This window comes from Telmatherina bonti, assembly GCF_933228915.1.
Source record: "Telmatherina bonti genome assembly, chromosome: 6".
Lineage (NCBI taxonomy): Eukaryota > Metazoa > Chordata > Actinopteri > Atheriniformes > Telmatherinidae > Telmatherina > Telmatherina bonti.
The window spans coordinates 9,602,099-9,620,781 of record NC_136624.1 but is presented as its reverse complement, the minus strand read 5'-3'; the positions used below and the strand labels follow the sequence as shown (position 1 = coordinate 9,620,781).

Genomic DNA, 18,683 nt, shown 5'->3' with positions numbered 1-18,683 from the left:
ATGTTTATGTACTTTACTTTGTAAATATGACTTTTTATTTCAGTAGCAGTGTATTGGATGACTCACAGACATCCACTGAAGTGACCCATCTACGGACAAAACTTCCTCAACTGTGCAGAAACTGGGAAACAGCCTGAACGTAGGCTTCCCCTGTAGTTGACACTATGCATCAGAGGGTTAAAACCTAGCATGCTAAGTGAGGCCAGCACTTTGCATGGTCTGACTTTGGAGTGAACTTGGTGGGACATCCACTCCTGCAGAGACCGAAGCTGTCTTCTCCTTCTCACTGTGGAAAGATGGACTCTACTTGGTTTGGAAAGGGTCTTATAAACCCCTCCAGATTGATGGGCAGCAACAGCTGTCTCTCTACGACGTGCTAAAAACGTTCCTCCCTGGCTTTGTATCAACTCACACCTGAATTTCTCCAAACCAGCAAACTGTTAAAACATCTGGTTTTATAGCAGTTCATCGAGTGTGTTTGATTAGCAGTACCTAAACGCTGCTCACCAAGTTCATTCCTTTGGGAAGCAGAGCTTCATTTTTCACTCTGCTGTTGCTTTTAGCTCAGTTTTTGATCAGTAAATGACACCTTGAAACATTATTACATTTGACATATCTTGACACGCCATATAGCTGCTGTTTTCAGGGCCTTTTGTTTTCCATTAGACCTGATGAAAAGAAAAGGAAAAGTCTTTGCCGTGTTGGGTCTTTGTGGATGTTCTCTTACATCTGAGGCCTCAGTGATGGATTACCGTCAGGCTCAAACCTTCTGTCACACTTTCCGTGAAGCCTTTGTTGAGCCGTTGTTTTTAGTTGTGGATAATCCACGTGTGGAAAGGTTTTATTGAGCATGGCATTGCATAAAACTGGATTTCCGAAAGAGGAGCTAACCGTCGGGAAGGGTATCTCATCAAGTGAAGGTCAGGACTGACAGGCTTTGTGTTTCTGCATGAGCAGCAGCTCTTTTCCTTCACTGAGCAGGTCCAGTTCGCCTGCAGGGGTTTCATTTAAAATTCAGATTCACTCAGAGCTACTAACCCTCCATGCTAACACTGATTCCTTCAGACCAGGAACGGGGTTCAGTTTGCTTTCTGTACTTTAAGCTTCAAACACTGATGATGATTCTCTTCCAGCTGATCGGGTCTCTATTCATAGTGTGTTGAAAATATTCCTCATGTTTATCATCATCAAACCCCCCATTTTGAGGGGGGCAGGATCAGCCCTGAAATTTCATTGGCCACCCCTGTAACAACCGGTACTACATGGGATCCAAGGTCAGCACCTGTCAATCTATGATGACAATCACAGTAAAAGTCTCAACTGAAGTTGTGAAAGCAGATTTCTGGTCAGATAGATGCAGGTTTGTAAAATAAGCTGAAATTGACTAAAGTAATAATAAAAATTTTTTTTATGAAAATCATTACATTATTTTCTAATTCTGGTTCAATAGAAAAAAATTTTTTTAAAGCAAACAAATAAGATAATTTGTTACATATTACATCAGTCATAAAGTCATATTTAGTTGAACAATCCTTTAATGTTTCCGCTCCAGTCAGGTGTTTTCTGTTCCTCTCAGTCAGACTTCTGCACCTGTTGACAGGTATTTTGTCCCACTGTTAAACAAAAAAGTCTCTAATTTGTCCAGGACACATTTGTTTGTTTGTTTGTTTGTTTGTTTTTCTTTCTTCAACTCAATTAAATGAAAAAACAGTGTCTAATAATACTAAATTACATTTTTGCAAATTTTTATTTATTGCTCCTTTTTTAAGTCTCCAGTTATTTGAGTGACTGTTGTAAATTCAGGAACCGAGAGGTTGTGTCACTTCCACGGTGGCTGGGAAGTACAAAACAAATTAAAATGTCAAAAAACACATTTCAAAATTCAAAAACAAAATTATATTTTGAAAACCAATCCACAATATATAAAAAACAAATTTCAATTTTAAAGACCAAGTTTAAATTTTAGATTTGTATGTAAAATCTAAAAGAAATCCCTTTTTAGGAAACAAATATACATTTTTACAAACAAATTTATAGTTCAAGAAACATTTTCACATTTTTAGGAAACAAATGCTTTTTATATTCTGGATTGGTTTTCAAAATGTAATTTTGTTTTTGAATTTTGAAATGTGTTTTTTGACATTTTAATTTGTTTTGCACTTCCCAGCTACCGTAGACTTCACTCTAATATTATAAAACTGAAAAGGAGCAAACTTTGCTTGTTTTGCAGCAGGTTCGTTGTCAGCGTGTTTGCAAAACAACAAGCTTTTACTGTTTTCCAGCTTTTTAATCACTGACTGAAGGTGACGACAAATGTTGATGTTCAGTAGCCTAGCCTAGCTTAGCTTCGCTAGGCTATGTAGCATGTGGCCCATGTTCAGACAGGAGGGTGGTGGGAAGGTTTGACCAGTTAATGGGTTAAAACCAGAGCAACATTTCAGCCAGTCAATTCCAGCAGCTTCACTTTGACAAACTGGTCAACAGACTTTCTGCATTAACTCTGCAGTTTTCTGTTTGTTATACCAGTTAGCTGCTCTCTAACCTTTCTAACATTTAAGAATTCAGTAACAGGACACACTTAAATGCCACAAATGCAGGATTTTTACTTTCATTGTACAAAACTAAGTCTATTAAAAATAAATCTGCATTAATAAACCTGTAATTTTTGTGTTTGACACTGGAAATGAGTCAAAGCTGTTGTTTAATGCTTTCCAGAGTGAATGATGATCCTGCTGGACGTTGCAGTCAGTTATATCTACTGACTGAGCAACACACACTAAATGTGGCTCCTCTTTGCCACTTCATTAAACTTTCACCTCTAAATCCACGTGCAAACCCTCAGAGCTCGCTTAGTGTTGTGACTGAAGATTTATAAACTTGCATTATCAGTTTGAATTCTTGAAAAGTCCTCTTCGTCTTTACAAAGAAAACAGAAAATCTGCGCAGTTTGCAGGTGGTCCTGATAACCTAGATGGTAAATGGCTTCAGCTGGGAGCCACTGTGTCATATTCTTTAATTCTTGTCTGAGAGAAGGTCTCTTTCCTCAAATGTAGAATCGCAAAGGTCATCCTCTTCCAAAAAATATTAAAGAAGGGTTTGGTGAAGTTGACCTATAGTATAATGCCAGTTTGAGCAAACACTGGAAGATGTTGTTTTTAAGCAGATTCAGCTTTACCTGTCAGAAAACGTCATCATTATTCTACTGGTACAACAACAACCCAGCTAATGGATGGCTGTTTAGGACAGATTAACAGTAATTAAATAGTGGGGCTCTGTGACAGATCATGAGCTGCTGCTAATCAAACTATCTGCATATAGATTCAGAAATGCAGCTGTTTGCTGGATGTAACAAAGCAGTTGCCCGTTACCTAAAGGGTTTTAAGTAATAAAAGAAAAATAATAAAAATTTTAAGTAAATAATGGTGGCGCATTTGGGTTTTGTGGTTTAGGCACATTTGCACATTATTCACACTTTTTTTTTTTTTTTTAATAGTAAATATTCATGGAATCATGCAAATGTTAATATTTACTGATGAACTTTTACAAAAACAAGGATCTGTTATTCAGGACCAAAGCCTGCTTTGTGAAATGATAAAAAGCTAATCTTATCTTTAGAAGGTTATGGTTATGGAGCAAGTTAGAGATGCAAAAACTATTGCGTGTTGCATTTGATGGAACTTTGTCATGGTCAACTCAGATCAACAATGTGGTTGCAAAAATAAGTAAAGATATTTTCATCATTGGATGTCCGTTTCTGACGGATTTTACTTTAAATCTGGTGACAGTCATGAGCTTTGTCCTACTGTGATTACTGTCCATCCATCTGGTCTAATGGAACTTAGTAAGATCCAGGTAACTCGGAAGGAGCATCTCAGTGAGAGACGGTGTGAAAGGACCAAGCTGCCGTGGCTGAGGGAAGAAGACAGACTGGACTGTAGCATGATTTTGTTTATTGGGGATATCAACATTTCAAGAGAACCTGCTTGTTCATATTAACAGCTAACATGCACATTTGATCAACAAAATTATAATAAATTATAACACTAGATGCTGGTAGAGAAACACTACCACAAACCTTGGCGGCAAAAATCCTGAGATGTGTCATACTGGAACAAACAGTAACCAACACAGGTTGCCACTAAGATGTGGTTTGTTTGTTTGTTTGTTTGTTTAAATGCAATAAGATAATTTTGCTTTAAGAAAAAAAGAAGAAGCAGAAACTGAATTCTGTGATGTTGAGACTGACGAACAGAAAGTTCATCACTTTTATTGGACTTTTTGAGCTCTTTGTATGTTTGTGTTTATTAAAGTGTCATGTTTCCTTGGATGTTATATTTTATTATGTATTAAAATGTTGCATATGTGTGTCTTGTTTCTTGTGTGTGGAGCCGAGGAGGAATAACTGTTGCCATAGCAATAACTAACGGCGATCCATAACAACGATGTGGAGGTAAACCTGACATGCGCAGTAAGTAGGACCGTTACGGTAGAAAATTCCTTCACAGTTTTGCCTCAAGCAGTGTTGCCTTCACTGACTATCAGAAATGTTGCCTTCACTGACTATTAGAAATGTTGCCTTCACTAACTGTTAACAAAGTTGCCTTAACTGACTATAACAAGTGTTGCCTTCACTGACTATCAGAAATGTTGCCTTCACTGACTATTAGAAATAATGCCTTCACTAACTGTTTACAAAGTTGCCTTCACTGACTATCAGAAATGTTGCCTTCACATGACTATCAGAAATGTTGCCTTCACTGACTATTAGAAATGTTGCCTTCACTAACTGTTAACAAAGTTGCCATAACTGACTATAACAAGTGTTGCCTTCACTGACTATCAGAAATGTTGCCTTCACTGACTATCAGAAATGTTGCCTTCACTAACTATTAACAAAGTTGCCTTCACTGACCGTCGGAATTGTGGGGTTAACACTTGGGGTCACGTGAGTAAAAGTTTAAATTACGTGTGTTTTGCATAAAAAAAGTCTCAAAACTTTTCTTAAACCCACAAACTTTGTCATTCGTGATATTTAAAACCTGAAAACGGTCGTATTTGCGACTTTTTGTAGTGAAACATCAACTTTAAACTTTTAGAAACGTCTGGAACAAGAATCAACACAATCATTTTACATTTTATGGATATTTTTAGTGATGCAACAAGTGTTTTTCTGTTCGAAAATGTGATAAAAAAAAAAAATACAATGTTTTTACGGCTCAGAAAGTTTTTAAGAAGTGTAATCGATACTGTTTCGAGGCGGACCTAAAGGCACCAAAGTCTTGGTCAATTAAAGCTGAGTCTGAGCAGAGCTGGTAGTCGGTCTCTGGGAGCGCTTCGATGACCAACTAAACGCCCCACAGCTCCGACACAGATCCTCGGGGGTGGGAAGTTTGAGTTTGGATTTTTTTTTTTTTTTCCTTTGGAAAAGAACATGGGATTCGAGCTGGACCGCTTCAAGGGGACCGTGGACCCGGATTTCAAATGCAACTTGTGTAATAAAGTCCTGGAGGAGCCGCTGACGACTCCGTGCGGTCACGTTTTCTGCTCCGGCTGCGTGCTGCCTTGGGTCGTCCAGCAGAGCAGCTGTCCTGTCAAATGTCAGAGGATCTCCACCAAAGAGCTCAACCACGTCCTGCCTCTGAAAAACCTCATCCTAAAGCTGGAGATCAAATGTGATAACCACGCGCGAGGCTGCGATGCGGTGGTGAAGCTGCAGCATCTGGCCGAGCACGCCGAGATGTGCGACTACTCTCCGGCCAAGTGCAGGAATAAAGGATGCGAGGAGGTGCTGAGCCTGCGAGACGTGGACGCTCACATGCGGGAGGAGTGCGACTACAGGCCGGTGGGGGTTTGCGACGGCGGCTGCGGCTTGATGCTCAGCCACAAAGAGAAGAAGTTAAACAGTCACTGCTGCGTGCGAGCCCTGAAGGCGCACAACAGCGCGCTGCAGTGCAAGCTCATCATCCTGGATAGAGAGTTCAAGAAGCAGGCTATTAAAGCCAACGAGAGGGAGAAGTCTCTGCTGGCACAGCTGTCCTCCGTGCACACTGAGCTGCAGATGACAGCGCTGAAATATCAGAAGAAATTCACCGAATACAGCGAGAGGATCGACTCCCTCACCAAGACCGTGGCTTTCTCCTGCAAGGTAACCCTTCAAGTTTGAGAGATTAAAACTGTTTATAAGCACGGGGTAAAAGTACATCTATGCTTTCAGGTTGCTGAGACGTAACTTCTTTTGACCCCCAAGTCTTGTGACATTGTCTCGTGGTGACATCCACCCTTGCAAATGTTTCACGACCACCTTTACAGCCCTGTAAAGTATCTTTTTCCCAGCATGTGTACTGCATTCTGGGGGTTTATGTGTCCTCCTCCATGTTACTGTCTGTTGTTTCTCCTCAGCTCACATGAACATCAGATAACTTAGAGGATTTTTTTTAGCTCTATGTCTTTACAACCAGATTGTCAGGAATGTGAAGGAGTCTGTCTGGTCTGTGACATGGATGTCAGCTGTGCCTCTGGCCAGCTGGCAATCAGTGTGGGGGTGGGGGGACCAAATATTTACTGCAGTTCTGTACACAACCAGAGCACAGGTTCCAGCTTTACAGCCCCCAGTTTTTGACTCTGTGCTGTCAGATATTCGCCCAGACCCTGAGATAAAACCAGAGCTCCTGTGGAGTTAAAGGTTGCATGAGGCAGTCCGATCCGCGCTGGTTCTTGGGAGGTGTTGTGAAGCATTTGGAAATCCCACACTGGTGGGGATGTGTTAATGAGAGAGGAGTGGTATTTATCCTCCTGCCTTCTGAGCTAAGTGTTAAAAATAGCATAAATCCATTTGTCTGGTCCACAAGGTGTGTAAATCTGAAGACATTAGAGAAAAATTCTTTAATGGGATGTTCCATCCATCCATCCATCCATCTTCTGCCGCTTATCCGGGGTCGGGTCGCGGGGGCAGCAGCCTTAGCAGGGAAGCCCAGACTTCCCTCTCCCCAGCCACATTTGCCAACTCTGTGGGGGGGATCCCGAGGCGTTCCCAGGCCAGCCGAGCGATATAATCCCTCCAGCGTGTCCTGGGTCTTCCCCGGGGTCTCCTCCCAGAGGGACGTGCCTGGAACACCTCACCAGGGAGGTCCAGGAGGCATCCTGACCAGATGCCCGAGCCACCTCAACTGGTTCCTCTCGATGCGGAGGAGCAGCGGCTCTACTCTGTTCTCCTCCCAGATGACCGAGCTCCTCACCCTATCTCTAAGGGAGAGCCCGGCCACCCTGCGGAGGAAACTCATTTCAGCCGCCTGTATATGAGGCGTTGTACGGTTCAAATGTTAAGAGCTATCACAAAGGATGCAGGTCATAAGCCAGTTAATGAAGGAGCGTTTGGTGATCAGGTGGACCAGGCTTGGTTGTAGAGATGAGGAGGAATTTAGCAGACTTGCATGTGGAGAAGTTTGGAGAAATAGGAAAATCCTTTAATTTTACATCCCTCAACACATCTTTCACTTAAGTCTTTTCTCCTCTTTCTGCCATGTTGGTTTCCTTGGCTCGTCATGGGCTCAGTTCCCAGCAAACTGTTCCAGTAGACTGGTAAATTGTGCATCTGAAGCACCGAAGCGGCGTTGATGGTGCAATCACTCACACTGCTGTAGAGGAGCTTGCAGGCTATGTTGCATATCCAGTTATAGTTGATACAGCAGCTCTCAGTCCTGAAACATGAAATCACTTATTCCCCGTGGCCTGTGAGAGGAGAAACTCCCCACTTTGGAAAGCCTTTCGATGTTTAAATGACACAGGACTTGTTTCGGAAATCATCCACAGAAGAGAGGCCACAGGCTGGAATGAGACGCTCAGTGGACGATGTCGTCAGTAAGACAACAGGATTGTTTGCTTTGTGACCCACACTGTGAAAAAGGTCACACAAAACACAGCAAATCCAGAGAAATTAGCTGTGAAAGAGAGAGAATTTACTCATTTCTACCTTTACATCAGCCGGTTGTCGTCTACGGCGATTAGATGCGTTGTTAAGGGGCGCTAGGAGCCCTTAAACAAGACGAGCCTGCAGAATGACACGGTGGAAGCGTTACACTGTTAGACGTTAGCCAGCCAGTAACCGTCGGTCTCATGTCTTCCTCCAGTAACTCTCTTGCATTTCGTTCTGGAATAAGCCACGCTGCGCTTCCAAACCAGTTAGTGTGTTGATACCCAGCAGCGAATGTGTGATGTGGTGCAGTACAACGAAGCACAGCAGTCATGTGACGCTTCGGGCTGGAACACAGTTGTTGTTTTGTTGTCTCTCAGTGTCAGGATGCTGCAGGACAACAGCGTCTCCAGGACGTCCAGTTTACTGTCCATAAAACCAGTCAGATGAGTTTTAAAGCTCCAGCATGAAGCAAAGCAAAAAATCTAATCTAACCGTAAACTGCTGTTTCTATTGGTCTCTAATGACTTTACTAAAATCCATTTTATGTTCTTATTCTCTCCAAATAAGGCATTTGTATTTGCTCACTGTGGCTCCACATACATGCTGCAGTCACATTTTTACTACGGTGTCTCACAATGGACAAATAAGCGTTAAAACTGCAAATGCCTCTTCGTCACATGTCAGTATTTATCATGGAGGGAAGAGTCTGAACCGAGTCAGAATGGAGTCGGAACAGAGTGGGAACGGAGTAGGAACGGAGTAGGAACAGATTGGGAACGGAGTAGGAACAGAGTGGGAACGGAGTAGGAACAGATTGGGAACGGAGTAGGAACAGAGTGGGAACGGAGTAGGAACAGAGTGGGAACAGAGTAGGAACAAAGTTGGAACGGAGTGGGAACGGAGTAGGAACGGAGTAGGAGCGGAGTAGGAACAGAGTGGGAACGGAGTAGGAACGGAGTGGGAACGGAGTAGGAACAGAGTGGGAACACACTGGGAATGGAGTAGGAACAAAGTGGGAACGGAGTAGGAACAGAGTGGGAACAGAGTGGGAACAAAGTGGGAACGGAGTAGGAACAGAGTGGGAACAAAGTGGGAATGGAGCAGGAACAGAGTGGGAACAGAGTGGGAATGGAGTAGGAACAAAGTGGGAATGGAGTAGGAACAGAGTGGGAACAAAGTGGGAATGGAGTAGGAACAGAGTGGGAACAAAGTGGGAACGGAGTAGGAACAGAGTGGGAACAGAGTGGGAACAAAGTGGGAATGGAGTAGGAACAGAGTGGGAACAAAGTGGGAATGGAGTAGGAACAGAGTGGGAATGGAGTAGGAACAAAGTGGGAACGGAGTAGGAACAGAGTGGGAACAGAGTGGGAATGGAGTAGGAACAAAGTGGGAATGGAGTAGGAACAGAGTGGGAACAAAGTGGGAACGGAGTAGGAACAGAGTGGGAACAGAGTGGGAACAAAGTGGGAACGGAGTAGGAACAGAGTGGGAACAAAGTGGGAATGGAGTAGGAACAGAGTGGGAACAGAGTGGGAATGGAGTAGGAACAGAGTGGGAACGGAGTGGGAACAGAGTGGGAACAAAGTGGGAATGGATTAGGAACAAAGTGGGAATGGAGTAGGAACAGAGTGGGAACAAAGTGGGAATGGAGTAGGAACAAAGTGGGAATGGAGTAGGAACAGAGTGGGAACGGAGTAGGAATGGAGTAGGAACAAAGTGGGAACAGAGTAGGAACAGAGTGGGAACGGAGTAGGAATGGAGTAGGAACAAAGTGGGAACAGAGTAGGAACGAAGTGGGAACGGAGTAGGAACAGAGTGGGAATGGAGTAGGAACAAATTGGGAATGGAGTAGGAACAAATTGGGAATGGAGTAGGAACAGAGTGGGAACAAAGTGGGAATGGAGTAGGAACAAAGTGGGAATGGAGTAGGAACAGAGTGGGAACGGAGTAGGAATGGAGTAGGAACAAAGTGGGAACAGAGTAGGAACAGAGTGGGAACGGAGTAGGAATGGAGTAGGAACAAAGTGGGAACAGAGTAGGAACGGAGTGGGAACGGAGTAGGAACAGAGTGGGAATGGAGTAGGAACAAATTGGGAATGGAGTAGGAACAGAGTGGGAATGGAGTAGGAACAGAGTGGGAATGGAGTAGGAACAGAGTGGGAATGGAGTAGGAACAAAGTGGGAACAGAGTAGGAACAGAGTGGGAATGGAGTAGGAACAGAGTTGGAATGAAGTAGGAACAAAGTGGGAACGGAGTAGGAACAGAGTGGGAACAAAGTGGGAATGGAGTAGGAACGGAGTGGGAACAGAGTGGGAATGGAGTAGGAACAAAGTGGGAATGGAGTAGGAACAGAGTGGGAATGGAGTAGGAACAGCGTGGGAATGGAGTAGGAACAAAGTGGGAACGGAGTAGGAACAGAGTGGGAACAAAGTGGGAATGGAGTAGGAACAAAGTGGGAATGGAGTAGGAACAGAGTGGGAACAAAGTGGGAACGGAGTAGGAACAGAGTGGGAATGGAGTAGGAACAAAGTGGGAACGGAGTAGGAACAGAGTGAGAACAACGTGGGAATGGAGTAGGAACAAAGTGGGAAAGGAGTAGGAACAGAGTGGGAATGGAGTAGGAACAGAGTAGGAACAGAGTGGGAATGGAGTAGGAACAGAGTGGGAATGGAGTAGGAACAAAGTGGGAACGGAGTAGGAACAGAGTGGGAATGGAGTGGGAACAAAGTGGGAATGGAGTAGGAACAGAGTGGGAATGGAGTAGGAACAAAGTGGGAATGGAGTAGGAACAGAGTGGGAACAAAGTGGGAATGGAGTAGGAACAGAGTGGGAACAAAGTGGGAACGGAGTAGGAACAGAGTGGGAACAGAGTGGGAACAAAGTGGGAACGGAGTAGGAACAAAGTGGGAATGGAGTAGGAACAGAGTGGGAACAGAGTGAGAATGGAGTAGGAACAAAGTGGGAACGGAGTAGGAACAGAGTGGGAACAAAGTGGGAATGGAGTAGGAACAGAGTGGGAACAAAGTGGGAACGGAGTAGGAACAGAGTGGGAACAGAGTGGGAACAAAGTGGGAACGGAGTAGGAACAAAGTGGGAATGGAGTAGGAACAGAGTGAGAATGGAGTAGGAACAAAGTGGGAACGGAGTAGGAACAGAGTGGGAACAAAGTGGGAATGGAGTAGGAACAGAGTTGAATCAGAGTCAAACTGTAACGAGCGTGAACGTGAAGCCTCATTATGTCGCCTGCAGCAGAACAAAGCTTCTCTTACAGACTCAGCTGTTCTTTTTCCACTCGGCTTGTTTTCTAAACGTGTTTACCCCAAAATGAACTTTTTTTTTTTTTTTTTTTTTTTTTTTTTTAAACATTTTTGGTGGTTAAGACATCGGCCTGTCATGGTAACAAATTTTGCCATGCGATTAATTGTGGAAGAAATTATCGCGATGGACGATAACATTGCGCTGAGCAATTATTGTTGTTAATGCCATCATAATGCAAGTACGCCCTTTGAAAGATTAACAAACTTTACTTTCTAAAGAACATTTAGCTCGATGTGCAGACTAGTTTATGCTCTTCCAGTTCCCAGTCTAATAAAACACATCAGGGTTTCTCCTGGGGTTTTGGCAACGTGTAACACAACACCCTGTAACACAGTTACATAGTCTATGGTAAAGCTCATATAACAGGACATGTTTGGACTGGACCAGAGGTGTAATGGTAAAATTAAATGTCTTTAATCGCCTTCAGTGTAATTTTTCATGTCATTGTGGAAATTGCCATTTGCAACATGTATGTTCATCCAGGTAATTAATCCTGGCTGTGAAATGTTTGCAACATTTTTCTAAATGTCGCCTTTTTAACAACATTACAGGACAGCGTCGCTTTACCAACCATGCTGTCTGAGTGCACGCCATGTTGCACCATCCTGTTTGTGTTTAATCTGTCCATTAAACACCGCAGTGATCGTAGACTGTCGGGAAGATGGAGCTAGCCTGTTTGTTAAGGTCTTTTCTTTTTTCCCAGCTGGGAAAACTGAAGTTGATGATTGTGTTTTAAGTGCAGATGGAAGCTTGTTGTATTACTGTGATTAGTTTATATTGTCATAAAACAAATGCGACACTTGCTCGCTCTCTTACCCAAAAGGAGTGCGAGAGAGATAAGAAAGACAAATGAAAACGATTGCGTCCAGCGAACTTATTGCACACATTTTTTCTTATCGTGCGATTAATTGACTTACTGCTTATTGCGACAGGCCTATTAGGACATTCTAGTTTTGACGATGAGATAAAGAAAGCTGCCTATCTCATACTTTAGGCTGCCATATCCCTCTGTCCCCACAACTCTACATCTTAGGAGACATGTCGTCTTTACAGCTACACAGCAAATTTATGCTGAACTCTTGACAATCCCAACCCACAGTATCCCCAAAGCTTTAGCATACATTTAATACACACATACATACACGCACACACACTCAATATATTTTCTCATTTTATTTTATTATTAATTTAGCTTTTTTTCTCCATTAATTCTTGGATCACCCTGCCATTTAATTCAGTTTGTTTTTGGTCATATGTCTTTTGTCAAAATAAAATAAAAAAGAAAAGAAAGCTGCCTTGCTGGGGAGTTCTTGCTAACGTCTTTGTTTTGTGTGTTTTTGTGGACGGCGATGGCTGTAGCTGCCATCATTTGGAAGCATTTGCTGCTAATGGTGCCATGACATTGTGCAGGAGTGCACATTCCAGCGTGGACTGGCATGAACACGGCTGCATGACGGTCAGGCCACTGTACATGCCAATAATGCCCGCTTTAAATTTAGTCTCTGTGTCGCTGACTTTATGTTAGCTCATAACTCCCCTCTAAGGCCTGCTTATAAACCAGAATAAAGTCTGAGTGTGAGTTTCCTAGACGTTTTCATGTCATGTTGCCTCTGAGGAAGAGCTCCACTGGTGTATTGCTTTATACTGGAGGCAACTGGTGAGAGAAAGGGGCTCCCAGTTCTTCTTTGACCCCTTCATGTCTGACTTTCTTTGGTCTGGATGAGCTGAACAGGGTTTACTGACTCACTCAGGAAGATCTAAAGACTTTTTAAAATCAATATTAAAACGTTAAGATCATATATTAAGTTTATTTTATCCGAGAAAACAAGTTGTAACTGCTGACGTCCTGAGCTGCTTCGACAATACCAGTCGTTGGATCGATTCCAGGATACCCCTGAGTACGTGCAGGACAGTGAACCCCGCGTTGCCCCTCTGATGGCTGTGGTCTCAGTTTTTTGCATGTGAATCAATGAATGTACATGTAGAGTAAAGTGCTTGGAGTGGTCAGCATAACTGGAAAATCGCCATATAAAGACCTAAGAGTGGCAGATAAGAGGGAAAATGACCCAGGTATGGAATTATCAAGCAGCAACCTCCGGAGGTTAAAAGTGAAGCCTATGCGGAAGTGCATACAACTGCAGTTCCCCCTTCATCCACTAGGGGCCCCAAAACAGAGCAAATCCCCATAGACTCCCATGTTAAAAAGACCAACTTTACAGCAGAAATAAACATGTTTACAGCCTGGTTCAAAAATCCATTTTCGGTTAATAGGTCAGGTTTAACTTCATGACAACTGTGGGGGGGGTGAATTTTTTTCTAAGTTGCCCATTTAAAAGTAATTTAATCTCGAAGTTTGGCATATTTAGGGGCATGTCCTCTTGATTGACAGGTACCAATCTCCGGCTTTAAGTCAGTAGAACGTAGAACAACCACGGTTTTTAGCCGGTTAACAACGTGGCTTAGCTTTAGCCCGCTTACCTCCGTTAGCTGGTTAGCTCCTGTTATCTCCGGGTTAGCTCAGTTAGCTCGTAGCTACAGAAAGCTCGGAGTTCGCTCGATGTCAATCATCCACCATGATGCTTACAGCTCCCTTCTCAGCTCCACCTCTTTGCCCCTATTTCTGTATTTTCCGGGCGAAACGACACGCATGACACTGCCAAGATGGTGATGGTAGGAACCGCCCACCGAGCTTTAAATCAGCTCTTCAGAAACCTACGGGTGACGTCACGGCGGCTGCATCCATCTCTTTATATACAGTCTATGAGAATAATACACACCCAAAAAAAAGACATAAATGTACCAGTTAGCAGAAACTGAAGCATCTCAATTATTTGCACATAAACTGGTTTGATAATGGACCAGTTATGGACATGAACTGCTGCCATGCTACTGTGTTTCTCTGCATTTCGCCTGCCGAAACATCAGCTTGTTGCACACACACCTCCAGCTAAGAAAACAAAATTGAAACAGACACTTTTCACAGCCGACATGTTAGCTTGTTCGAACGAGACGCGTGTAGGTGTAAATCGTGGCAAACCGCTGTTTTACATGTAGCTGCATTAGCTAAAGGACGTCCCATGCTCACTGTCATGGTCACGCAATGTTGTTAACAATGTTGTTGTCAACTAAATGAGCTGAAGCAGCTGCGTCGAGTCAAACTTGTGTGGAAAAAGTGTCTTCTGCCTTGCTAACACATTTTATTTAATCCCAGTTGTGTAACTGTAGTTTGTGGTGCGGCGACATCTCCTGGCAACGTATGACAGTCTCCTGCTGTTGTTGCAGCACATTTCCCTTCATCAGCCTGGACTTGCTCAAAGCCACACAAGCAGAATCCAGTCAACTTCACACAACAATCTATTAGCTGGTATTTGTTGAGCAACTTTTACACGGTCACGATGCGAGATGGAGGTGTGGACCCAAGGCAGGAGCGGGAGCCGGGGATGTGGAAATCCAGAGAAGACTAAACTCAGGCAGACGCTGGAGGAACTAACACACAAAATAAACCAGCAAAGTGAGATAAATGCACAGAACACAACGAGACACGGATGAACTAAATGAACACAGGTGAACTAATGAAGATAGAACAAGGCTAAACAGAAAACGACACGAGGGAACTGAACGGGGAAAAGTATGAAACAAGACAGGAAACCAAAACTAAAGACACATCACATGATGACATTACACGTCCAGCTGGGCCAAAAGTTCACCTCAGTGTGCCTAATGCAGCTGGACTTAACTAGCGAAAATTGAATCGATAATTCGAAAATTGAGATTTTTTGCTTCACAATTTCAAAATGTATTTTTTTACAAAAAAAAAAAAAAAAAAACTTTTTTTTTTTTAAATAAACAAAATTTTACGTCGGCGCAGTGGTTAGCACTGTGGCCTCACAGCAAGAAGGTCGCTGGTTCGATCCTTGGCTGGTTTGGTCAGTGGCCTTTCTGTGTGGAGTTTGCATGTTCTCCCCGTGTATGTGTGGGTTCTCTCCGGGTACTCCGGCTTCCTCCCACCATCCAAAAGACATGCATGATAGGTTAATTGGTCACTCTAAATTGTCCCTGTGAGTGTGAGCGTGAGTGTGGTTGTTTGTCTCTCTGTGTGGCCCTGCGATGGACTGGCGAGCTGTCCAGGGTGTACCCTGCCTGTCGCCCAAAGCCGGCTGGGATAGGCTCCAGCTTCCCCGCGACCCTGAATTGGAATAAGCGGTTCGGAAAATGAATGAATGAATGAATGAAAAAATTTTACGTCATTTTAATTGTTTTATTGCTCTTTTTACTTGTCTTCTTGGGTATTATAGCAGCAGAATGATGGTCTGACAACTGTGTTGTTTTTTTCTCATTTAAATAAAAAAACAATACGCAAAAATAAGTTTTATACATTTTTTATGTTGTTTTTAATCTACAAAAATCAGCAATATCGAAGAATTGTAAGAGTCGCAATTAAAATCGAATCGGCACCCAAAAAATCGGAACTGAATCGGGACAAAAGCATATTGTCACAGCCCTGGACTTAACCCTCGAAGCGCCAAACGAAGCAAACAGAAGTTCTTTCTCAGCTCCTCGGCAACTGCGACTCTCAGCTGAGGATGATGAGCGCTCAGCTGCTGACAGTCAAAATAATTCAGGGAGACGGTCTATAATAAATATGATGATTTTACTTCTTTAGAATAATAATGGCACCAGATTTAAAGAGTGAGACACAGTTTGTCCGTGCACTCTGTCCAGCACAGAATGGTAATGGAGGATAAACGTCATGGCGAACACAGCGATGAAGCCTAACCCCCAAAGGACCAGTTATAGCGACTGCTACTGTTATGTAGCTGACCTGCAGCAGCGCGCCGGAGATGCGAACTCCGAGGCTCCACCCACCAAGTCAGGAGACTCGGACTGGGAGGAAATCCTGGTTTTATTCCAGAATGATACATTTTACCAGTCAGTTCACATTGTACTGGTTTGGACTGGTTTCTGGCTCATTTATTCTGAAAATGGAGCATTTATTTTTTTTTTAGAAAAATCCTCTTTCTGGAAACTTCTTTATAAACATGCTTCTGAACATTTGTTTAGAAAGCAGGAACATCTGGAAAACTTCCAGATGTTGCTTGGCTCATAAGTAATACTGGAACAGTGGAAATAAAGAAACTAGATGTCACATCTGGATTAAATGTGCCTCCTGCAGACCGTCAGACACACGGACCTCACCACCAGTCGGCCGTGTTGGAACAGAGAAACTGTGTCTTTTTTTGTTTGTTTTGTTATTTCCCTGTAAAATAGAACCTCATGTTGTTCTGCAAGTTCAGCCTCAGTCTTAGTTTTCCAGCTGCCAAATGACACAGTAACATTCATTCCAATGTGAGTTAAACATTATTGAACTGAGCTACTGAACGCCCACCTGCCCCTTATCGCACAACGCCGCTGGTTCTCCTGCAGGACGGGAAGCAATCTGGATGTTTTTCCTGGTTTTACTGCCTTTTTATGGCTGCTTTACAGGCTGATGACCTGCCCACCCCCCCACCATGAGGGAACAAAAACAACAGAAAACATTAACTTCATCTGTTTGTCTGTTTGGAGGGGAAAAATGGATTTATGATGAATCTTCTTGAGGAAATGATTGATTGGTACATTAGATCACTTAGCTAGCTTGGTATTTTTCCATGTGCTAACATCACTTCTTAGTGTGTAGAAACTGGTTTTATGATTTTATTTCTATGATAGTTGTATGAAGTCTTTTTTTAGGTGTCATGAAGTAGTTTTTCCTGTTTGTGCTGATGAGCTTTTCCTGAATCCTCCATTCATCACAATGTTGCTCGGCTGCAGGGAATAATGCTCCTCTCTTTTTTCTGTTTGTTCGTAGGAAGACGAGACCAAAACTGTGACAGTTGTCCTTCTTCGTGAGGGCGGGTCTCTGGGTTTTAACATCGTAGGAGGGAGGCCATGCGCGGTAGGTTGAGAGCCGAGCATTTTGGATGTTTCATCTCATTCAGCGCAACCCAGGAATGAATTGAACATCCTGGAAGCGCGGCCAGCCTGACTGACAGCGCTGTAGTCGCTGGTTGGATAAACCACACTATCAAATTTTATTTAGTTTATTCGCTGGTCTGGTTCAGTGGATTTGGATAAAAAAAAACAAAAAACTATAATTACTTTTATGAGAGTTAAATCTGGGATTATGGTTTTCACCGCAGTTGTTTTGTCTTTAATTTGAGTGGATTTTGGTGGTGAGGTCGAGACAGAGGAAGGGTCCGTTAACCCCGCCTGAACCTCTCACAGCCAGTGTTTCCTACCTTCAGGCTGTGAGATAAAACCATTAACAATCCCGCACTCTGCTTAGTGGAGGGCTGAAAGATCTCCATGCTGGTCCCAGTTCCACCTCCCATTCATGGAGCTTTTTCCCTGCAGCCTGTTGACGCGGTGCTGCCCGCGACTGTTTCACCAGATTATCGCTCCACCGTAGCTGGCTGCTCTTTCCACAGACTTAGCTGAAAATAAGAGTTATTTTTCATATAAACCATTTTGTCCGTGGTCCCATAGCGCTGCGAACTGGCTTGCCAGCACCAGTCTTAACCACACAAGCACATAGATTAGCACATGCACCATACCAGCCTCTCTGCTGACCTCAAATCAGCACTTAGTGAAAATGTATGTAGTTCTTGCAGCTCTTGGGACAACAGACTGGTGTTGAATAGTCAGTTTGTTGAATGAATACACAGAAAAGCTGTGCACTGTAAGCTATTAGCACCTCGGCTGCATTAAAGCAGATCTTATCTACATCTGCATTGTCTGCGCTGTGATACCCGAAGCTTTATTAAGTTGTAGTTGTGTGGTCATGCTCAGCAGGGGTGTGCAAGACATTTGATGTGTTTTTAGAGACTGCTAAGAGGAGCCATTAACCTGGACTTAGCTCTGATCTGGGGTCACCAGCACAGTGGTGGGTGCAGATTGCTTCATGCCCCTTCAGAACGTCGACATGTTAATATTTAGGCCCATTTGTGGGCCAAGGTCAATCCTCCAGGGCAAAGCATCTGAAGTTAAAGCCTATCCTAAAGTCCACACTAAAAGGCGAGGTCAAAGGGTCACCTCACCCAGAATAGAAGAAGACATATTTTTCCACTTAGCCACACTGTTATCTAGACCTGCAGATATTTTCTGCTGCTTTTGCTGAGATGTTGAGGTAGATTATGTCCACAGGAAAATATGTGGCTCATGTGTGTGCACCTCTTCGTAACCGATCCTGTTTCTGTGTTTTGGTCATTTGGGGGTTTGTTGAAATCATTTCATCAGCATTGATTCACGCTTAAGACACACACACACCAGGCTTTTAAAACCTGAAGGTTAAAACTTAATTAAAAACTTTTTTTTCCCTCAACCTTTCAAGAAACAAAAAAAAAGAAAAAATTAAATTCAGCAATCAGCTGTTATTCTTCACACTTTGCCTTTATGTTGATTAATATATTTTTT

At 43.2% G+C, this 18,683-nt stretch overlaps 1 protein-coding gene across 1 annotated transcript in view; it reads left to right on the top strand.

Annotated features, from left to right (window-relative positions):
• Positions 1 to 5,338: 5,338 nt before the first annotated feature.
• pdzrn3b (PDZ domain containing RING finger 3b) overlaps positions 5,339 to 18,683 on the top strand; it is a 102,122-nt gene continuing 88,777 nt past the window's right edge. Inside the window, exons 1-2 of the mRNA XM_079241841.1 lie at positions 5,339 to 6,145; positions 17,080 to 17,166. Coding sequence (XP_079097967.1) covers positions 5,432 to 6,145; positions 17,080 to 17,166 — 801 coding nt within the window. The 5' untranslated portion in view covers positions 5,339 to 5,431. The remainder of the gene's footprint in view (positions 6,146 to 17,079; positions 17,167 to 18,683) is intronic.